General features: G+C 35.1%; 3 protein-coding genes across 15 annotated transcripts in view; 2 read left to right on the top strand and 1 right to left on the bottom strand.

The window, feature by feature from the left end:
• Positions 1–1,533: 1,533 nt before the first annotated feature.
• LOC120568972 (FK506-binding protein 1-like) lies at positions 1,534–4,886 on the top strand. Its single transcript, XM_039816746.1, has 4 exons — positions 1,534–1,677; positions 1,765–1,812; positions 3,196–3,308; positions 4,107–4,886. The coding sequence occupies exons 1-4, from the start codon at positions 1,641–1,643 to the stop codon at positions 4,233–4,235; spliced, it is 327 nt and encodes a 108-aa protein (XP_039672680.1). The 5' UTR covers positions 1,534–1,640; the 3' UTR covers positions 4,236–4,886.
• A 1,754-nt stretch (positions 4,887–6,640) lies between these two features.
• Positions 6,641–17,826, top strand: si:ch211-106h4.6 (plexin domain-containing protein 2). 4 transcript variants are annotated; one of them, XM_039815896.1, is made up of 14 exons: positions 6,641–7,059; positions 9,205–9,419; positions 10,132–10,275; positions 10,801–10,870; positions 11,414–11,536; positions 11,657–11,775; positions 11,852–11,951; positions 12,075–12,170; positions 12,459–12,540; positions 13,871–13,931; positions 14,047–14,275; positions 15,248–15,283; positions 15,618–15,766; positions 16,278–17,826. In XM_039815896.1, exons 1-14 carry the CDS (start codon positions 6,939–6,941, stop codon positions 16,491–16,493), a joined length of 1,761 nt encoding a protein of 586 aa, XP_039671830.1. In that variant the 5' UTR covers positions 6,641–6,938; the 3' UTR covers positions 16,494–17,826. The 4 variants fall into 4 exon arrangements, with proteins under 4 accessions (XP_039671830.1, XP_039671829.1, XP_039671831.1 ...); XM_039815895.1 differs by having other exon boundaries at positions 15,615–15,766; XM_039815898.1 differs by lacking the exon at positions 6,641–7,059 and adding an exon at positions 7,679–7,781 and having other exon boundaries at positions 15,615–15,766.
• The window catches only part of si:ch211-106h4.9 (rab effector MyRIP), a 51,962-nt gene continuing 45,291 nt past the window's right edge, over positions 16,982–23,652 (bottom strand). For all 10 annotated transcript variants that reach the window (XM_039815886.1, XM_039815882.1, XM_039815889.1 and 7 more), the window contains 4 exons: positions 18,797–18,958; positions 18,445–18,546; positions 18,292–18,352; positions 16,982–17,750 (listed from right to left, as the gene is read on the bottom strand). In XM_039815886.1, coding sequence (XP_039671820.1) covers positions 17,731–17,750; positions 18,292–18,352; positions 18,445–18,546; positions 18,797–18,958 — 345 coding nt within the window. In that variant the 3' untranslated portion in view covers positions 16,982–17,730. The remainder of the gene's footprint in view (positions 17,751–18,291; positions 18,353–18,444; positions 18,547–18,796; positions 18,959–23,652) is intronic.

The raw sequence follows: 23,652 nt of genomic DNA, 5'->3' as shown, positions 1-23,652 counted from the left end.
AATATTGCTTGACCTGACTTGTTTTAGAGTAGGTCACTCTACATGGACAGCAACTAACGGTTACAACCTAAAGCCATATTACATGTTACATAGAATGAGCAAAAGAATTCATATGCAATACTTGCATGTTTGCACTAAAGTGCAAGTTTTTTTGTTACCATTAACCCAACATATTCATCCGCTATGTTACTGTGTATTTGACGCCAGCTTGGCAAGTCGTGTGGCAAAAATTTCACCGACTTACAAATTCATATGAATTTTCCCAGTTGGGGAGTCTTTTTTCCTATTATTCCAACACCACATGAATGCAGCATTAGTTCCGCTCATCTACCCAAGTTAAAACCTAAAGAAGAAGAAGAAGAAGAAGAAGAAGAAGAAGAAGAAGAAGAAGAAGCGAGCTACCTTGGCATGGTTATTCCCCTGGTGTTCTTAGCATAGACTGTAAAATTATTTCTATGGTCATTAGATTTTTATATTTAAGAGAAAATAAAAAAGAGAGGAAAATGAAATCGTACAGATATAGTTGCTGAAAGATTAGGACAACACATAAAACAAAGAACCTAAGAATGAAAATACTAGGTTTGTTTTTGTTCTCCCACATTTAAATATAAACTTTAAGGAAAGAACACCGTCATTTACCATCATATACAGTCGAGATGTTGGCTATTGTAAATGTAAGCATTTTTGTGTGGGTAAGACCAAAAAAAAAAAAAAGGGTAGTTGCTCAAGACTGTAATTCCCAAGTTATTTTGAATACACCATTCTTAAACAAAAAACAAGCTCTGAGACAGGACAGAATTATGGAGGTAGCTTTCAGTAAAACTGAATCTAAAGCTGTATGGTAATAAGGGACAATATCATGATGACTGGCGTAATCACTGGGATGAAGAAAACAAAGGAAGTCATCTATATAAACCAAATGGGAGGTGAGAAAACAATATGAAAAAAAACAATTTAAATTAATTAATTCCAAATAAAATAATGCCCTTAATGACATCCATCAGGACTATGTTACATCTGTCACTGCCAGAAGTATGAAAGCTAAAGACAGAACTGAAAAAGAGTGGGGTAGGAGTATTGGATCTTAAGAATTTATTTAGCATTGAAGAAGGAAAATATAAAGCCGTGTTTGAGTTTTTGAAAGAAAATGGATTAATGAAGAGGTTTTTTTTTTCTTCTTTCTACTACTAAGAGAAATATTGAACTCTGATCCATATAGTAACACACCATTAAACATAATTGAGAAGAAGCAGCAGTAAGAAAGAGAAATATTGAAAGACAGGGTGGTAACGTTAGATATGGGAATGAAGTGGAGCATCAAAGGACTGTTAGATACAGGGAAACAAGTACAGGTTAAAAGGGTTTTATTTAAATATTAAAACAGGTTTAATATCCAGAATATAACTTAAGTTATAACTTATAACATAAGTTGTTGTAGTTTTATTATTTTTTGTATTCTGTTTAAGTCATGATGTCATACGCTCCGGTACAGTAGGTGGCGGCATGCACCTTAAACGTTGTTTTGTAGCCGGCCAATAAAACTAAAGAAAAAGATGCAGCAGCAGCCCGAGCCCGAGAGGAGCAGAGAGCTCGTGCAGCAGGAAGTGTGAGAGAGGAGGGAAGACCACTTAGAGAGAACAATGGGAGTAGAAGTTGAGACCATAAGACCAGGAGACGGTAAGGTATTTTTTATTCGTGTGACTGAAATATATTTCCTTTTCAAAATGTAGCTGTTTTTTAATCCACGTGTTTTCCTTCTTTCAGGAAAGACTTTTCCGAAGAAAGGACAGAATGTGTCCGTGCACTACGTTGGTAAGATCTATTTCATTGCTGATCGGTCAAAGGTTATCTAGTAAAACCATAGCAAATATTACCCACTCAAATATAAACGTTTAGTCGATTTTAAATGCAATGTTAAATAAATTGTGTAATTTCACATTTGGGAAATGGCTTATCGCGTTCTTGTCGAGATATACGTTAGCTAGCTAGACGAGAGGCTCCATGCCACTCTCGCCATGTCGGTACGGTAAAATTGTATTTTTTTTTTTCCCAGGATGGCGAAGGGATGTCCCGCCCTTCTCTGCCTTACTCTAAATCTGATTGACCTACCCTCCTAACCAATCACACACATTTTGCTTAAATCGAACCAACCCAACCAGAGCAGGCAAGGAGTACAAGCTTCCCCCATAGACCGTATATAAGAAGGCTTGCCCATGCTTTCGCCATACTAGGATTTTTTTTCTGGTGTACGGTCGCATGAAGCTAGCTAGCTAACGTATAGAGCCCGGATAAGCTTAGCACAAGAACTGGGAGTGCAGGCTGACGCATAGCCTGGCTCTGGCCAAAGTTAACATCTTCTTACCAGCACCCCCAATGTTCGCCATTTAAGACATATCTCGTTTGTTCAATCCGTACAAAAACCGAAGTGCAACGAACTATATTTGGCCAGGCTAGCGGTTTCCCCTTATTTCTAGTCTTTGTGCTAAGCTAAGTTAAGCTAGCCATATTCAGTCTGTAGCTTCATATTTAACCTTTGTATTGTGTTCGGGTCTGTGGGACCCGTTTTCAATGTTTGCTAAAATAAAAATTATGCTATTTATTATTTCTTTTAACTCAAACTCATTGGCCGTGGCTCATTTTCTGTGAAGAACCTAAAAAATAACTTATTCTCAATGACTGCAAACGGTACAACGGTTAACGGTTTTTACCATTTCTTTATAATTGAATTTCCTTGTTTTCTCACAAAAAACGTGATCATATAAAATATGATCATAAATGTGCTCTCACAGGGGTAAATGGCAAATATGAACCATAAATTATGTATATATCATTGGTAATTGAGCTAAAGTAAACATCTGTTAAGTATTTTTGCATAAATTGTCATGGCTGTATTGATTTAAAAGCCCAATAATGTGTTGGGTCCACAAGACCCGGGAACATTGGCTGTGTAACAAAAATATGAACACCACACAAGGGTTAATGCATAGGCGTTAAGGTGTTATCGATCTCCTCATCTCCAGAACTATTCATTTACCTGTTGAAATTCTGCTTCATTGTGTACGCTGGCTGATGTGTTTTAACAATCAGTCACACTGTATTGAAAGTGCTGCAGAAAGACTTGAGACAAGTCTTAATGGTTGGGGAGAGAATGTTACCATAGAGGGCTAAAAAGTTTTTGTTATTGTTGTTGAACAGGTACGCTGACAAATGGAAAGAAGTTTGACTCCTCCAGGGATAGAGGAGACCCCTTCAAATTCAAAATTGGACAGGGTCAAGTCATTCGTGCTTGGGATGAGGGTGTAGCTCAGGTAAGGAGAGGAGCTTTTTTTTTCCCACAAGATGGGACCATTCAAGATTTCCCTTCTGCAAAATGTGCCAGGACTTGTGACTGTGTGTGTACTGTCTTTATTTTTATATATATATATATATATATATATATATATATATATATATATATATATATATATATATATATATATATATATATATATATTTTTATTTTTTTAAAAAATGAATGACATGAAAACTGCAGCAGGTGCACATGGTATAGTGTAACTATTCATGTTGCAATTTATGGGCCTGTTGTGATTCAAAACTGCTGATAGTCAAATATCATCTACATAACCTTTTGACTGAAAATAATCTGTTGTGCATGTTATAAAACCTGGATTTTACAATATAGACATTTTACACATGCATGACTTTGAATTGATTAGTTGTCTAATGTCTTCTGAGGCTCTGTGAGAGCTTTCCAAAGTTTGAAAATATCCCCTGGTGATGTCATTAGGGTTATCTCATCTTGGCCTCTTGGAGACTTATAATTTGTAAAACAAAGCACAAGTTACAAAATTGGGGCAGGAGTTTGAAAGATGTAAGGATCAACCAGGCAAGGAGGGTCTAACAAATTACATTTGCATTATGGGAAATGTAGGATCCAATGGTTTTAGGAACTTGACCCATACAAAGGACTAAATGGATATGTCAGCCTCTGTTATATTGATATTGTCAAGTCTTAATGGAGGTGCATTACTAAATCAGACTGATCAGCCTTTCAATATCGAGCCATATTATTACCTATATGTAATATATCTTCACCTCCTCCACAGATGAGCGTTGGCCAGGTGGCCAAGCTGACCTGCTCGCCGGACTATGCATATGGCGCTAAAGGATACCCACCCGTCATCCCAGGAAATTCCACTCTCATCTTTGAAGTGGAGCTGCTGGGTGTTTGTTGAATTTAAAGGTTACTTTTCACAGTTTCTCATTCCACCAACATCTGACATAAAATAATTTTAATTAAAGGTGCTGTCGGTAGCATTTAAAAACATGAATAAATCATTCTGGAAAGAATTCTGATATCTTGGTATTATTAAGACAAATTAGACTGAATTCTGGTGGTATTGTTGGTGCTAAAATGACACCTGGATTAAAAAAAAAAGTAAATAAATAGTATGACTTTTTTTCTTCAAAATATGCTTATTTCTTCCAAGGTTTATGTGGCCTCCATTTTTACATTTGTCTGATAAATCTTTGACTTGTTCTTCAGCTGTTGGATAGCACATCAGATACATAATGGAATAACGGCAATAGACAAACTAACGTTAAAATTCTTTAAAATACATTTCTTTTGTGCCATAAAACAATCTTAACCGAATGGATCGCCTAATCTGAACCAGTGGCACTAAACCTGCACAGAACATCTTGTTCATATGTGGTTATTCCTCTGTCTTAACAATTAGTGTGAAACTGATTTTTAATGTCAAAAATGCACATGAAACACCTTTTTAATGAAAAGCTTGCTTGTTTGTTTTTTGCATAAATGTATTCAAAAGGTGCATTGAGTTGATGCCTTGAAACTTTGACAATAAACAGTAATAAGACGCTTAGATGCTTTGCCTTTTCTCTTTTTAGATTTTGAATCTTGGCCCTTATACTATACTCTTGGGTCTTTTTATTCATAACAAGTTAAAGGCCTTAGGTGTCCTTGTGTTATGTCATCAGGCTTAACATTTTCTGGTAATGTTTGACTTTGTGTCATCCATTAGAAATGGTCTTTTCTGTTGGTATTGCATTCTTGCATTAAAAACAAAGTAAACAATATTGATGCTTAATTTATCTCATCATTGATGTGATTTTTGTCTTATGAAAAAGTAATTTTGATAAACAGCTACTCATTTGTTTTTCCCTGTGAGCACATCTCTCTAGACACAAATCGTGTTTGGGAATTTTAAGGTTGGTTATCTTTAGATTAGTCAGACTTCATTTTTCGAGCAGTGCTACTGATAAGTCATCTGAAAGTGTTTTTGGTGTTCTGTGATACTGGCAGGGCAGCAGGAGTTCACACCTTTCAATAATACTTCATTTATCACCACTTCTTTTAAAACGGAAAACTTGGATATTACATAAGTAGAGGTACAATAATTATGTTAAATAGTATTATAGTATCGATCAAATCAGGGGCTGGAGGAAGTATTCCGATCCTTTAAAAGAAAAAGCTGCCCCCCACTGGTTTGTAGGTTCACTTGACAGTAATCTGCCAGACCACTGCAACCCTAAATCTCTTTCTAAAATAAGATGTGTGGTTTAATTACTGCTGCTGAGATTAGTCACTGTTGTTAAGTTGGCACTCCTTACAAGTTGAACGTGTTCAACCGACCAAGTCTCATTCCTGTGTTTAAGTGGTGGAAGAAGAACTCAGATCCTTGTGTAAAAGTACCAATGCCACACTGTAAATAAACTCCATTACAAGTTAAAGCCCTTCATCCAAAATGCTACTTAACTAAAAACAGAAGTATTATCGCGAAAATGTACTTTAAGTAGTAAGAGTACTCAATCCAGAAAAAATGTCCAACGCTGATTAGCAAAACACAGGAAGAAAGAAAAAAAAGTAGTTATTCTCAATTAAGTTATGGATTTATCGATCTAAAAATGAACTCTGAGCAGGGTCACATTTACATGTATTTTCTTTTTATCTGATTACTAAATATTTGTTAAGTTTGTACTGACACTGTTGTCATATTGCCCACAAAATACTCAGAAGTTCATGTTGTCAAACCATACTCTGTATTAACTCATGCATAAAGATAGTGCTTAATTGACCTGTTAAGATCACACCTAACCATCAATAATTTTTATCTGACCAACTTTATTACTCTTCCATTTACTCTGGAAATAGGGAAGATAATGTACAAATCATATAATGGCTTACATTCATCTGGTTTCATAGGTTTGTTGTGATTGGGGCCATCTAGTGGGGGAACTTTGGAATTACATCTGGGACACAACCTCTGCTGCCTTCATTTGCTCCTTCTAATCTTCAGTGACATTCAACAATCAATCGATTAGTTGAGAAAACAATCAGTAAAATCCTGGCTTTATAGTAATACATCAATAATATATAATTAATAGTCAGAGGGGGCATTTTTCAGCATAATAGTATTTTCCGGATTAGATTTACTTAATTGGCATTTTGAATGCAGTGCATTTACTTGTAACATGGTTTTGTTTTGTTTTTCACAATGTGTAGTATTTTTACTTAAGTAAAGGATCCGAATATTTCCTCCACCATTGCTTTGGGCTCATAACTATGACAATTACGACAGCACCTGAAGGCAGCGTTTCCACGGGTCCAGCTTTTCATCCAGAACAGAATATCATTCCTGAGAAGACTGAACGGACGCACAGATGGTCTGTGGACAATCTGAAACATGGACGTACGTGTGTATCCATGCATGGACATCAACATGCCGAGAAACTTTACGTTAGGGTACATTAATTGTAAAGTTTGCGTCGTTTAAGTCTTGCATGTTTTTTTCCCCTTCTAATTAGACAAGTAACGTTTCCGTTAGGTACTTTTTTTACCAACAGTGAGACGTTGGACGGTCCAGGTCACAGGCGCAAACTCACATGCGCCAAATAAAAAATGTTGCGCTTTTAAGATGCGATACGAACTAAGAGGAAGGATGGCAATGACCCTGACAAAGACAGTTAATCTCATCACAGGACTGGTCATTGTTTTCCAGTTACAAATGAGCTTCATGAAGCTAAAATCCGCTTATGGTAAGTTATATCTGCTAATATATAATAATAATAAGGGCTAACGTTTCCTTTCGGAACTTTAGTAAAAAGGAGAAACTGTACATGTAACATAGTTACACTAGATATCTAAGATAGATAACATAAGTACACTACCGTTGTGTTAAAGTTACCTGCTGTGAATTTGGTAACGGTAGGCTACTGCGTCATTTATTGTAAGGGTAAGTCTTTTTTTTGTAATTATCTGCCAATACCAATATCTTTAGATTGAATGTGGCAATTACATCACATGTGTGCAGATGTTTTGACATTTTCTTTAATAAGTTACCCCTACATATCCAAACGTGTATTCAGCGTTTTCCCTGTATTTTCTTCATGGCTGAGTGAAAAATCTTTGACACAGCATTAAGACCACATTGGGGTACTATAGGTACGACCATTTACGTTTTTCACAATACTCTCTTTAACCTCCAATACCAGGGGAAATAAATCATATTTCAACGTCCTATAATTGTAGTAATCATCTTCAGTTTTATGTGTACCTGCTTAATTGTGTTTACACCTTCGACCACCAGGTGGAGAATCTTTATTTTGATGGAGACAAATTAAGGTGTAATCAGTTTCAGATGTCTCAGCTGAAACAGCACCTGTTTACGCCAGTATTTGTGGGTTTTAGATTTTCTGTGGAGCATTTTGTGTATTTAAAGTGGAAAAAGAAACAGCGAACTATTCTGCAACAGCAATGGGTGAGATGCATTCAACTGTATGATACATCTGACTTTTGTTGATCTACAGGGTGGGTATTTTAACTAAATCTCAGTGACAGTTTGTCACTACAGTATTTATACAGTTACTGCTTTTGTTACCAATAAGTCTGCTCCTGCTACTACTACAGATTATGGAGCATCAATACACTGCCCACATCACACTGGTGGAGGCTTGTGAGGCCTCTGCAGCCGCAGGGCCACCATGTGACAGAAATATAGACAACATACACTGCTGCCCAGCCTCACATGCCTGGTCCTGGACCTGCTGGTGTGAAGAATGTGAAGCATGCTTTCACCCTCTGCTGTGAAAAGAAAAATTAGGACGCACTGTTGTCACTGGAAGGGGCAGAATGACGGGGTGACCGCGGATGCTTGCCACTTGGCACACACTGGGGAATTGTTTATGTCCCATTGCATGTGAGAAGAAGATGCCAAAGTTTGTTTACTGATGTTTGAAATTTTCAAAGAGACATTCTCCACATCTAACATCCCCTTAACATACAGTTTCCCTTCTTCATTTCCACCTACGGTTGTTAAAATAGTCTTAATATTCCACGCTGACAGTCTCTTAAATGTTGTGTGCTAGGTTTTTCAAACTCTTTATCTAAGCTATATGATGTTTATACTGAGTGAAATATTCAAACCCAAGACTTCATGTTTAAAAAAAAAAATAATCTAAATCTTAATGGAAATATATTCTAGATGCGATGCCTTGTGCATCATTTTATACAAACTTCCCCAAAATATAGCCAGACATATTTGTTATCTTTGGAAACTTTAACATCTGGAGCTGGGAAATTTAAGCTCAGTGGGTTTGAATTAGAGCTGCAAAGTCAATTCAAAGATCTAAATCAATGTTATGGATTTAGTTTGGATCCAAGTGTTTCTTTACTATTCAGGAAGATGTGTTTAAAGTTATGTTTCCTAAACTTGAGAGCAGTGGCTGCCTTGTTTTTTGTTTTCTAAATTCAAACAATATTGTTGTCACACTGGATTCTGCTCTGGGTCAGCACCAATTAATAAAACATGACAACTAGCAGCTAAAATACTTAATTTATCACCACTTCACGGAAAACTTGGATATTACTTAAGCAGAGGTACAATTTAGTTCTAAATGCTGTAGATTAATCTTAAGTTGATCAACAAATTTATTAATCAACCAATTGTTTTAGCACTATTATTTTTATGCCAGTATTTAGCTATTTACGGTCTGTAAATAGCCAAACTACTGTTAGGACATTTGTACTAAGATTGCTGTAAAATGTGGGTCTTTTTCAGCATCAGCCCAGGCATTTTGATTTTATTGTTAGAAATATACTGATGGTACTCAAAAAAAAGACACAGTAAGTAAACAATGTAATCAAAACAACAATAAATGATCTCCCTCTATTCGATTCCTCAGGAGTCTACCGTACTGACACACAGGGGCTATCTTCTCCAGAGGAAGGGTCGTATGTAGTCGCAGGGAACAACAAACCCAGGGAGACGCGTCCCAGGTCTGGGGCCCCTGGCTGGGCTGCAGACAACAGGGGCCACTACAGAGACCAGCACCAACCAGAAGAGTCAGATCCAGACCTGCTGATGGAGAACGGTCACGACAATGCTACACAGATTGTGGTAAAGTTATTTACAGCTAAGAGAGCTTTAGCAGGTGATGAAAAACATAGGAACTAAAGTCTTAACTGAAAATGCCATTGAAGGGATGTCTCCCTTTGGTAGGTGATGTATTTATAGGAATGTAGTCCGGGACATTTAGGTAACAATTGTTCGAAAAGCAGGCAAGTTACAACATAACAAATGTGTTTTATAACATTGCATAGCAACATTCTTGATAACACTTTCTGTTATAAAATGCTCTGCATATAATGCTTTCATAAAGACCAGACCTTTCATAGAAAAATGTATTTTGCAAAACGTGGTGATGTTTTGGAAAATGAAACAGGGCTTTATGGAGGTGAAAACATCCCAAAATAACAGTTAAGGAATCTCTGTCTTATATGATGATATGGGTGAACATTGTTTGAACTTTGATATTAGATACAGTATGAGAGAATTAGCAAGAAAGATTAGGAAATACAATATAGTAATATAGTATATTGGGAATAATATTAAGGAAATTAGCTATTTGAGTGTTATTTCTTGACTTTAGTTTTGACTCTTCATAAAAATCTGTTCATCTATACTTTCAAAAGAGATGTGTTAAGCTAAAACTTGATAGCCTCACTTGCAGTTAAACCCTCTTAAATCAATCAATTTAGTTCTACTTTTTGTCCCTGATACTGATTTAATGTGTGTTTTAAAGCATTTCAATCCCTACATTTTTTGATAGGACATTGATCCCGCCTACTATACATCTAAAATCTACGGTTCTGGAGACTCAGCCAGCAAAGGGCTGTGGGTGAACATCGATGAGATGGAAGAGGATGAGTGGAAGGTCTGTGGCTTCCTGTCCAGCACCCACAGACAAGCTGAGGTATGAAATCAGTCTGTGTGAATAAATGGGACAATCAGTGTTTTATGCAAATATCTCCTGTGCATTGGGAAATCCATTTTAATTTGTGTATTTGCTTTGACTTCCTTCAAAGATTTTGATGTCCAAATGATTTAGACAATGAATTAAAGAAGTGTCGATTAGTATATTACAGTTTACTTTCTGAGTGTATTGAATTAGCCAGGGAAGGGTTCAACTCAACAGCAACTGGACTTGAAAAGTTGAAGGTCCAGTTGCCCTTGACTTTAACCCTTCACTAGATAACTACGACCTAGATGATTGAGAACTTTCACTGACAAATGTATTGAGTTGAGAACACAGGCACATTATTAAAACAAAAGCTGAGTTAACTCTCACTTGGTTGCAGTAAAGCTTATTATAAGATACTTTACACGATTAAAGATTCTGACAAAAAGTTTCTCTTGTGTTGTTGGTGTATATGAAAGTGGTTGTTGACCATCTTTTAACATACAGTTGATATTAAACTTTTTCTTTCTTCGTTTCCAGAGAGTGAAGCTTTCCTTCGACTTCCCTTTCTACGGACATATACTAAAAGAAATCACAGTGGCAACTGGAGGCAAGTCTTTAACTACACACCTCTTTTCTTTAGCACAGTTATAATGCACAGTCTGTATTCAAAGTAGCTACAAGTAGAGCAACTTTATATGAATTTTTATTATATTTCTGTTCACCTTTTACCTTTATAGTACAGCCGTACAGTGCATACTTCAAAGAATAAAAACTGAATGCGTTAAGCATTATGAATATATTTGACAGCAGAATAGCGCTGCTTTAAGAAACCATAACCTGCATCACAGGGTTCCAGTGATGTTATGTGGAATATTTTTGGCACATGCTTCGGTCTTTTGTATGATCAGTGTGGATATGTTTCTATACAACCTCTCCATCTCCAGCAAAATACTGAAGTTAAGGATCTGTTTTCAAACAGCAGAAGTTTAAGAACTAGATTAACGAGAATAAAAAGTTACTGTGAGTGAAGCAGTTTGTGTGTGGGGAGAGGGGCCCTTTGTCTCATATCTAGTCCATGATTTGAAACTGATTGTGAATGTCCCCCTGCATTGCATATAAATTGTAACCTCTGCATGTTATCCTCTCACAGGTTTCATTTACACTGGAGATATAATCCACCAAATGCTCACAGCCACTCAGTACATCGCCCCTTTGATGGCGAATTTTGACCCAAGCCAGTCCCAAAACTCGACTGTGTTTTACTTTGATAACGGTAAGAGACCATCATTTTACTCAACTGTCGTCAATTGTGGCTTTTTGTTTGTGGGTCTGCTGTAGAATATGTATACTAATTGTATGTGAATGATTATGTTTATGCATGTCTACCATGTAGGCACTGCCCTGGTGGTTCAGTGGAACCGGATGTACCTCCCAGACAACATCAGTCTAGGATCTTTCACCTTCCAGGCCGCTCTGCACAGTGACGGACGTATCATCTTTGCATACAAAGAGGTGACATTTCTTCTCAACTTTGTGTTCTTCTGTTAATGTGGAATTAGTTTAATTATTCAGCCTTTTTGTTTTATAGATTCCTTTAGACATCAACGGCATCAGCACTGAGAATCATCCTGTCAAGGTGGGCTTGTCGGATGCTTTTGTGGTTCTTCATGAGATAGAGCAGATCCCCAGTGAGTGGCACTTTTGGTGTATAAAGACACATTCTTCTTTTCATATTTTTCCAGCCTCTCTCATTAAACAAAGCACTGGATCTCACTAGATATTAACATCACATCTTTTCTGACATGCTCCAGATGTTCGGAGGAGAACCATTTATGAGTATCACAAAGTCGACATCCTCAAGTCCAAAATCTCCAATTCTACAGCTGTGGAGATGCTACCTCTCCCAAGTATGTTAATGCTAATAAAGTATACAAAGAGATGTGTTGCTAAGACACACAGCAAAACACACATCTATGTTCTGTAAACTTGGATCATCAGTAACTTAATCTGAAAATGTATTTTACATGTTTGTATTGTACACTTGTCTTTGTGAATGAAAATAGCTTGTGATCAGTAGCAGCTGTTGCATGTTAGCTCTATGCTGCAGGATGGCCTGTAAAAATGCATTCAGGTATAATTCACAGAAGTCAAAGCTGTCTCTTCCTCCTAACTCTTCAGTTTTTCTTTATTCTCAGCATGTCTCCAGTTCTCCAGCTGTGGTCCATGTGTCACTTCTCAGATTGGCTTTAACTGCAGCTGGTGCAGTCGTCTACAAAGGTAAACTGGAAAGCATTCTGAGAGCACATACCACTGACAAGGCTGCACAGTCGTCTGTCCTGTACAACTACATTATATAGTGCATGCAGAAATGTGATTATGTGTGCAGGATTGTAGGGACCTAGAGTGGCATGGTGATGGAAAACTCCTTGCAGACTAATGGCGGCACACAGGGTGATCATGTGTGTGGGTGTGTTGCCAATTTCAAATGTGTGTTTTCCCAATGATTGCTAGAGTTTTTATTCTTCAACAAAGTGTCTTATGTAAGAAACAGTGTGTAGTGTTGTGCAAGAAGTGTGTAAAAGTTCAAAGCAGAAAACATGTTTGTACTTTTGGTGCCTTTGGTTTAAGGCATGGTAACAAAAGGTTAAGGTTTTGATGCTTTTGTCTAAGCATTCACTTTTAGTTTGTAAGCAACTGGCAAAAACTGTATCTCTGAAGCCTCATTTTAGTTTTTGCTGAATAGGCCTATCGCAATATGCAATAAATCAATTAATCGCATGGTAAATAAAAAATGAACTTGATCATTTTTAAATGGAAATTATCGCAGGCGGAAACAATTTCCATTTTATTTGTTTTTGGTTGTGTTTTTATTCCAGTGCATTTTTTGTTAACAGACTGAGAGTCCATTTTATTTATTGTTTTTGGTTGTTTTGTTCATTTTTTTTGAATATGTAAAATGTCTTCCAGTTCCAGTGTTAAATATTCTTTAGAAATAAAAGTTTATTGATCTTTGAAAAGGTGTACCTGCATTATTATGCCATTATCATTACATTAGATGAAAATGGTCTCAGAACGACAATATTATCTTTTATCGCAATCATTTCTGGGACAATTTATCATCAAGCAATATTTGTTATTGTGACAGGCCTATTGCTGAATGTATATTCGCATAGAATGAGGACTTTTGGTTTACTTAAAAGAGTAACTAAAAGAAAGGATCTCTTTGCAGGCAGTATGGACAGAGGAGAAACAATTACAGCAACCGATAATCTTTACAATGTGGGACAGATAAGTGTTGTATTAAGATAGACTTGAAAAAAATATTAACATATCCTTTAAGACTAAACCAATTTACAAAAGCTTTGTTTTTTCCCTCTTGCTTTACTACATGCTGCCCTATTGCAGGGGAATATAAAATGTAAGTAAGTACGTATATTATTGTATATTAGCTGGATGCAAAAGTCTTAAATAACATTTGGTTGTAAAAAAGGCTTGATTCAGGCTTGTCCCTCAAACACTTTGTCAATACAGTATCTTGTATGTTTGTGAAGGTTAACCTGTAATTACAGCTTAAGTACACATTCATTATATTTACTTCCTTTGTCAGATGCTCCAGTGGCTTTGATCGTTACCGGCAGGACTGGGTCGACCTAGGCTGCCCGGAGGAGGTTCTCATTATTTTTCGCATTTCAGTAAATTCCACAAAGTTGAACTCTGTTCAAACTTGGCACCACTTGAGTGTCTGTCTGCACAAAAAAAGTTTACTAATGTTTGTTTGTCCAGAGAAGAGATCCCCGGTGTCTCCGAATGACAGACGTAACAAACGCCACATCTCGCCACCTCACACATACGACCACTCCTGTTACAGCGACTGCAATGCATCAGAAGACCTCCAGCACGACCTCCATCCCCCTCCGCAGTACATCCACTGTCACCAACCCCTCAACACATAGCAGCACAAGCAGAAGAATAATATCCACTCAACAGCCTCCTACCAGCAAACCTGCCGAAGGTAATCTGCTTACAAATCACCTGTAAACAAAACGTGTTACGTTTTGTTCATCTAACACTACAGTATTTGCAAATATGGTTCTTTTTTTTTATTTCCCACTACCTTTTATAGAATCCTCTTGATAGGTTAACCTCAATGAATTTCAGTATTACTTTTTTAGTGTTTAAATCTTATTTAGGACAAAGCGGTTGTCATTTCCAGCTCATTAATTAATACTACTGACAGTGTGAGGGTCAAGTGGTCAGCTATTTCCCAGCCCTCTGTTAGCTCCTAGCCGAGTGTATACAGCGCTATGTTAAATACTGCATAGTGTCCTCAGCTGCTGAGGGATGACTCAATGTATGTGTGTCACTCTGGGTGAGTCAGAACATAGGAGGGCTGTTATTTTTGGTTGTATTGTTTGGAAGCTGAAAGAATACAACATCCTTCTCTAACAGAAGCATGATTATTTTACTCGCATACTTTTTTTTTTTTTTAAGTTATTCTCAAAATGTTCTCTTTGGATTATGGGATGTTTGTTTCGTTTTAACTTCAAAAAGGCAAAGAGGAGAGAGTTTGAACTGTATCATTTGAAGTGAATAAATGAGAATCACATTATAAATTGCATATTTTTTAGCTGCCTAACTGTTCACTGCAAAAGGCCGTGCACTGCTCCAATTTGGGATGCCTCTGGGGAACCAAAAGATTTTGCACTTACTATGAGATTTCACTCATAGTACACTACAGTATTTCAGTTAAAACGTACAGAATTTAAATTAAATGATAGGCTTTAAAAATGTATTAGTAACTACTCAAAGCTTCTCTTTTAAAGTAAATGGTCATGGTCAATCTTTGTTTAGTTTTTTTTCCTGAGAAGTTTATTTTATTCCTGACAGGACAAACAATTCTTAAACTTTGATTTAAAAAAACACATGACATACTGTATTTTATATTTAAAAGTAGTATATCACGTCATTGTATTTCTTTTTCTAGATGACACAAAGATATCTTTGCACATCAATGAAGCACGTAAGTCGTTCATGTTAACCTACTGTGTGTCTAATTTTATTATCGGTACGTGATATTTTCAGCACAAAACTTACGTACATATTTACATTTGATCTGATAGTGAAAGCCACTATGTGAAAAAGTTTATGTGATTACATCGTTGTTTAAATTGCTTTGATAGCAGAAGTCTAACAAAAAAATATCTGCGTGTGTGCTGCTTTTAGCCCAATCTCGAGTGTCCCCTAGTTGTATCAGAGGAGGGAATGCAAATTCTACACGTAGTGGCTTTAAGTCCGTATTGAGTATTAGTAGTATCACTGACAGTCTCATCACCTCTATATATTCTATATAGCAGAAGACGAGGAGACCACAGAGAGTGATGGGCCACAGCCTGGTCTTCTGGCAGGAATCATCATGGTGATGGTGATCATGGGAGCAGCCGTCCTTGTGTCTGTCTACATGTACAACCACCCCACCTCCAGCGCCAGCCTCTTCTTCATGGAGGTCAGTGACACCATAATCCACAATAAATTCTCCATAATCCCTTCCTTTGAAAGAGCCATGCATTTGTCAGATGTATGTGTTCATTGCAAGCAGTGGAGTCTCAAAATAAAAAGCTGGTCCTTCCAACACTTTAATTTAGATCAAGATACTTTGACAACTACTTGGAGATTAAACTTCACTGAAGCTATGCCACACTTTTTCTGTGAAATTTTGTTGTAAATATTTGACATTTTTGAAAGCTGGGGAGTTTAATTTTATTATAGAATTTAAAACAAACATTCTCTTTGGTTTGCACAATGTTTTTTTTTTTTTTAGATCATATAGGAGCATAAAGAAATATTTTATTATCACCCGCAGTGCAATTAAAAATATATATTTAGGAGAGCAGGAACACATCTCATACAAATGCATACAACTATTAAGTGCTGTGTACGCATGTTTTCTCAATATTTTATTTAAATTTATCTTGAAACCCACTTATGTGTTCATTTCAACCCCCCCACCCCCCCAGCGGCGACCGACCCGGTGGCCGATCATGAAGTTCAGACGGGGCTCCGGGCGCCCTTCTTACGCCGAAGTGGAGGCTCCTGGTCAGGACAAAGACGGCATGGTGGTCATCGACCCTAAACAGTCTTTTGTCATGTCAGACAGAAGAGAGAGTGAACAGAAAGAAGGATTCATAGTTCCTGATCAGAGGGAGCGCTTCCTAGTCTCAGAGAGCTCCTGACCAAAACTACGTATCCCAGAAAGCTTTGGGACAGAGCTGGACCTTTATGTAAGGGAGACTTATTTCCATTCAGCTGTTGCTCAAAGTCGTTTTAAGGACAGACTTTGAGTGTTCAGAGAGGAAACCACCAAGCCTCTATGAGGAAAATGTAACTAGAGAATATTTTATTCACAGTTTTTAGGCATAACATAAAAAAGATAAAAACTTGTGATTACTGCATCACAAAGAGCGAGAGGTGACGCTGCTGAATGTTTGTTTAAGACCATTTCTCTCAAAGACAGCTGTTATTTTTCCAGAGCTGTTATGCGTCGTTTCAAACCTTCACAAGAAGGAATGTCATATTCGGGTGTCATTTCCTCATCTCAAAAATACAGACTAAATTCCTCACCATTACACCCACCTTCATCTGAGGGGCGAACAGGGTGCACAGTGTTTTCACTGCTGTTTACCTCCGAGCATAACATTTTTACAGTGAAGAAAAGCCTGCAAGCTTTTTAATTTCTACTTTATTTTCTGAACTTAATAATAAAAGGCAGAAAACATAATTACTGATTAGTTTGCTGTACAAACATCCACAACCATGGAAAAAAACACAGGTCTATATTTTAGACATGATACAGTCTCGCAACAATTTTCTAACATGCTATAATTGTTCCCACATGTGTAATCTGTATATTTATGATACAATGGTAAAAATTGCAGGTTTTAGATAGTGGCTTATAATTTAGTGTTTTTCAGTCACTGTACAGTATAGCTTTCTTTATCAGCAAGTTAAATGGACAGCTAATGATGTTAAAATGAAGTCTTTCAAAAGTGTTATTAAAACATTAGGATTTTTTCGAACACATGCTGTTATACAATGTAATAATTTCACCAGTTCTCTCATTTTTTTGGGAAATCTAAAAAAAAGTCCTAAAACTCACATGTTCAAAAGTTGTGATTTTCTAGTGAGCTGATGGTTTAACCTGCTCCTTCTCTATATCAGATTGATCGATGCCTATACATTTTCAGAACTGTTAAGGAGTTTCATCTACTGTATGTTTTGGTAAGATTACACGAGAATCAACAGTTTCCTCCAGTGACATACAGTACTAGTGTCCTGTATTATTTGTGTTTTCATGTTTAGTCTAAAAATGAAATTAAGGCAATGGAACTTAAGACCGGCCTGTAGGCTGCAGAGTGAGAGGGTCAAGGCACTGCTGTGTTGGAGGTACTGCAAAGGTCCTGGGTCGATGATTTAGGTTTCCTTTTTGTCTTCTGACAGAATTAGACAAAATGAAAATGATGCATTAATAGTGATCTTGAGGTACTATAATAAAAGAGTCCAATAGCACTTATTGAATAGGTGGATATTACATATCAGAAAAATACTAAATATGCATTTTTGTATTAATTTGTGTCAGCAATTTCTATTTACTTAAACGAAAAAATGACACTATAACATATTAAATCTAAGCGGCTTATAGGTATGTAGAATATTCACATAGGAAATGTGACAAAAGTAAGTTCATTAAAAACCTGCAATGCATTGCACACAGGAAATAGAGAACCTGGGGAAATAAATGTCCAGGAAAACCCCAAAATAGCTATTACATCCTTGGAAAAACATTTTGTGAAGTTTAATTCTAAAGTTACAGTTTGATTTACTGTTTCGTATGAAACTGTATAACATGATGCATGACATGATGCAGGAACCATAAAAAGTTAAGTATCCTAAGACAGTTGTAGACAGTATAATGCACTATATACAGGTAGCATGTACTATATACATTATTGGGACACAGTATGTGTTTCTAACCTTTCACTGGTGGTGCAGGTAATCGCCTTCTCAGCTGTCTTGATGAGTCCACAGTGACAGGCTGCAAAAAATGCATGTGAAACATGTTTTTTTATTCTTGAACAAGGTGTTTTACACTCTTATGATAGGATGTATATTACTGTATGCAAGTACCGTAACTGGAATAGTCTTGGTCTTAGCGAAGCGTGACTGTTGTGGGTCCACATTGAGGCCTGCACTCTTCAAAGCAGCAATTCTGGCCGAGATGTCACAAGTCTGGAGCAGAAACAACACAAACATGTAACACAGTACACGTTTGATGAAGATCAGACTGATGTTATGGTTGTCTGTCAATCTTTGACCATTGATTTCAGTGTCCCCATAAGGTCAATCTGTGTTTTTTTATGAACGCATCACAAGCCTCACACAACACTGCAAATATTCAGGTCTAATTAAAAGCAGCAGAGCACTTTCTTAATATGCCAGTTTCAACTTTAAAATGGATGCAAATCAAGCTTCAACCCACCTGCAGCTCAGACTGTTGAACCTTAGCAGCTGCAGATGCTATCTGCTCCTCCAGGAAGGACAGCTCCATGTCGGACGTCCCGCTGCAGATGCCCCTTGCACACTCCTCCAGGTCACTCAGCTCCGCCTCCAGACTGTACACCTCTCCAGCTGCCACATACACCTGCAGCATGTTCAATTCAATACAAGATCATCTTCAAAACTTAGTAATTTAAATTTAAATCAAGATTAGTCACATAGTATAGTATGCCATAAAATGTCATAGTACAGTATGTCATAGTATAGTATGTCATAGAAGAAGAAAAAAATTCCATAGTATAGTATGTCATATAAATGTCATTACTGTATGTCATACAAATAAAAAGTCAAAGTATGTTGTGAATGTCATTTATGTCCTAGAAAAATAAAAATAAAAGTCTTAGTTTGTTATAAAAAGTCATAAAAATGTCAAACAAATTTCATTGTATCAAAAAAGTCATGAATTTTTCATAGAATTAAACAGTCATAGTATGTCGAAAAAAAGTAATAAAGTCATAGTATGTTGATGAGTTGAACCCTCAACCCCCAATCTTCCATTTCCATCAATCCATTTTATCTCTACCAGCTTATCTCATGGAGGTATTTGTGAAGCTCAAGGGCACTGGTTCGGCATTCATATTACAGATATATTAATTATTATATATTTTGTCAAAAATAATGACATAATATGTCATAAAAAGCCATGATATAGTATGTAAAAAAAATCACAAAAAGGTCATGGTATAGTATGTCTAGAAAAGCCATAAAAAAGTAATTAGTATAGCATGTCAAAAATAGTCACAAAAAAAGCCATAATAAAGTACGTCGAAAAAGTCACAAAAAAGTCATGGTATAGTATGTCGAAAAAAGTCACGAATAAAGGCATAATATAGTATGTAAAAAAAAGTCATAGTATAGTATGTCAAAAAAGTCTTAAAAAAAGTCATAGTATAGTATGTCAAAAAAGTCTTAAAAAAGTCATAGCATAGTATGTCGAAAAAGAAGTCACAGTATAGTATGTAGAAAAAGTCACAGTATAGTATGTAGAAAAGTCATAAAAAAGTCATAGTATAGTACATCGAATAAATTCATAGTATAGTATGTCGAAAAAGTCACAAAAAAAGTCATAGTCTAGTACGTCGAAAAAAGTCACAAAAAAGTCATAGCATAGTATGTCGAAAAAGAAGTCACAGTATAGTATGTAGAAAAAGTCACAGTATAGTATGTAGAAAAGTCATAAAAAAGTCATAGTATAGTACATTGAATAAAGTCATAGTATAGTATGTCGAAAAAGTCACAAAAAAAGTCAGTCTAGTACGTCGAAAAAAGTCACAAAAAAGTCATGGTATAGTATGTCGAAAAAAGTCATAGTATAGTAAGTTGAAAAGTTACAAAAAATGTCATATTATAGTATGTCATAAAAAAGTCACAGTATAGTACGTTGAAAAAAAGTCACAAAAAAGTCATGGTATAGTATGTCGAAAAAAGGCATAATATATTATGTCAAAAAAGGTCATAAAAAAGTCATAGCATAGTATGTCGAAAAACATCATAGCATAGTATGTCGAAAAAGAAGTCACAGTATAGTATGTAGAAAACGTCACAGTATAGTATGTAGAAAAGTCATAAAAAAGTCATAGTATAGTACATTGAATAAAGTCATAGTATAGTATGTCGAAAAAAGTCACAAAAAAAGTCATAGTATAGTATGTCGAAAAAAGCCAAAGTATAGTATGTCGAAAAAAGTCACAAAAAAGTCATAGTATAGTACATCGAAAAAAGCTATAGTATAGTATGTCATAAAGAGTCACAAAAAAGTCATAGTAAATTATGTCAAAAAAAAAAAAAAAAGACATAAAAAAGTCACAGTATAGTGTGTCAAAAAAGTCTTAAAAGAGTCATAGAATAGTGTGTCGGAAAAAAGTCATAAAAAAAGTCATAGTATAGTATGTCGAAAAAAGTCACAAAAATAGTCATAGTCTAGTACGTCGAAAAAAGTCACAAAAAAGTCATGGTATAGTATGTAAAAAAAGTCATAGTATAGTATGTCATAAAAAGTCACAAAAAAAGTCATAGTATAGTATGTCGAAAAGTTACAAAAAAGTCACAGTATAGTATGTCAAAAAAGTCTTAAAAAAGTCATAGTATAGTATGTCGAAAAAGGTCATAAAAAAGTCATAGCATAGTATGTCGAAAAAGAAGTCACAGTATAGTATGTAGAAAAAGTCACAGTATAGTATGTAGAAAAGTCATAAAAAAGTCATAGTATAGTACATTGAATAAAGTCATAGTATAGTACATCGAAAAAGTCACAAAAAAGTCATGGTATAGTATGTCGAAAAAAGTCACGAATAAAGGCATAATATAGTATGTAAAAAAAAAGTCATAGTATAGTATGTCAAAAAAGTCTTAAAAAAAGTCATAGTATAGTATGTCAAAAAAGTCTTAAAAAAGTCATAGCATAGTATGTCGAAAAAGAAGTCACAGTATAGTATGTAGAAAAAGTCAGAGTATAGTATGTAGAAAAGTCATAAAAAAGTCACAGTATAGTACGTTGAAAAAAAGTCACAAAAAAGTCATGGTATAGTATGTCGAAAAAAGGCATATTATATTATGTAAAAAAAAGTCATAGCATAGTATGTCGAAAAACATCATAGCATAGTATGTCGAAAAAGAAGTCACAGTATAGTATGTAGAAAAAGTCACAGTATAGTATGTCGAAAAAAGTCACAAAAAAAGTCATAGTATAGTATGTCGAAAAAAGCCAAAGTATAGTATGTCAAAAAAAGTCACAAAAAGTCATAGTATAGTACATCGAAAAAAGCCATAGTATAGTATGTCATAAAGAGTCACAAAAAAGTCATAGTAAATTATGTCGAAAACTAAAAAAAAAAAAGACAAAAAAAAGTCACAGTATAGTGTGTCAAAAAAGTCTTAAAAGAGTCATAGTATAGTGTGTCGGAAAAAAGTCATAAAAAAAGTCATAGTATAGTATGTCGAAAAAAGTCACAAAAATAGTCATAGTCTAGTACGTCGAAAAAAGTCACAAAAAAGTCATGGTATAGTATGTAAAAAAAGTCACAGTATAGTATGTAGAAAAGTCATAAAAAAGTCATAGTATAGTACATTGAATAAAGCCATAGTATAGTATGTCATAAAGAGTCACAAAAAAGTAATAGTAAATTATGTCGAAAACTAAAAAAAAAAAAAAGTCATAAAAAAGTCACAGTATAGTGTGTCAAAAAAGTCTTAAAAGTGTCATTGTATAGTATGTCGAAAAAAGCCATGATATAGTATGTCGAAAAAAGTCACAAAAAAGTCATGGTATAGTATGTCTAGAAAAGCCATAAAAAAGTAATTAGTATAGCATGTCAAAAAAAGTCACAAAAAAAGCCATAGCATAGTATGTTGAGGAAGCCATAAAAAAGTAAAAGTATAGTATGTCGAAAAAAGTCACGAATAAAGGCATAATATAGTATGTAAAAAAAAGTCATAGTATAGTATGTCAAAAAAGTCTTAAAAAAAGTCATAGTATAGTATGTCAAAAAAGTCTTAAAAAAGTCATAGTCTAGTACGTCGAAAAAAGTCACAAAAAAGTCATAGCATAGTATGTCGAAAAAGAAGTCACAGTATAGTATGTAGAAAAAGTCACAGTATAGTATGTAGAAAAGTCATAAAAAAGTCATAGTCTAGTACGTCGAAAAAAGTCACAAAAAAGTCATAGCATAGTACATTGAATAAAGTCATAGTATAGTATGTTGAAAAAGTCACAAAAAAAGTCATAGTCTAGTACGTCGAAAAAAGTCACAAAAAAGTCATGGTATAGTATGTCGAAAAAAGTCATAGTATAGTAAGTTGAAAAGTTACAAAAAATGTCATATTATAGTATGTCATAAAAAAGTCACAGTATTGTACGTTGAAAAAAAGTCACAAAAAAGTCATGGTATAGTATGTTGAAAAAAGGCATAATATATTATGTAAAAAAAAGTCATAGTATAGTATGTCAAAAAAGTCTTAAAAAAGTCATAGTATAGTATGTCGAAAAAAGGTCATAAAAAAGTCATAGCATAGTATGTCGAAAAACATCATAGCATAGTATGTCGAAAAAGAAGTCACAGTATAGTATGTAGAAAACGTCACAGTATAGTATGTAGAAAAGTCATAAAAAAGTCATAGTATAGTACATTGAATAAAGTCATTGTATAGTATGTCGAAAAAAGTCACAAAAAAAGTCATAGTATAGTATGTCGAAAAAAGCCAAAGTATAGTATGTCGAAAAAAGTCACAAAAAAGTCATAGTATAGTACATCGAAAAAAGCCACAGTATAGTATGTCATAAAGAGTCACAAAAAAGTCATAGTAAATTATGTCAAAAAAACTAAAAGACATAACAGTAAAATACGAGAAAGTCATGGTATAGTATGTCGAAAAAAGGCATAATATATTATAAAAAAAAAGTCATAGCATAGTATGTCGAAAAAGAAGTCATAGTATAGTATGTAGAAAAAGTCACAGTATAGTATGTAGAAAAGTCATAAAAAAGTCATAGTATAGTACGTTGAAAAAAAGTCAAAAAAGTCATGGTATAGTATGTTGAAAAAAGGCATAATATATTATATAAAAAAAAGTCATAGCATAGTATGTCGAAAAAGAAGTCATAGTATAGTATGTAGAAAAAGTCACAGTATAGTATGTAGAAAAGTCATAAAAAAGTCATAGTATAGTACATTGAATAAAGTCATAGTATAGTATGTCAAAAAAGTCTTAAAAAAGTCATAGTATAGTATGTCGAAAAAAGGTAATAAAAAAGTCATAGCATAGTATGTCGAAAAAGAAGTC

Source organism: Perca fluviatilis, chromosome 11, assembly GCF_010015445.1.
Source record: "Perca fluviatilis chromosome 11, GENO_Pfluv_1.0, whole genome shotgun sequence".
Taxonomy (NCBI): domain Eukaryota; kingdom Metazoa; phylum Chordata; class Actinopteri; order Perciformes; family Percidae; genus Perca; species Perca fluviatilis.
This window is presented reverse-complemented; position numbering and strand designations above follow the sequence as displayed.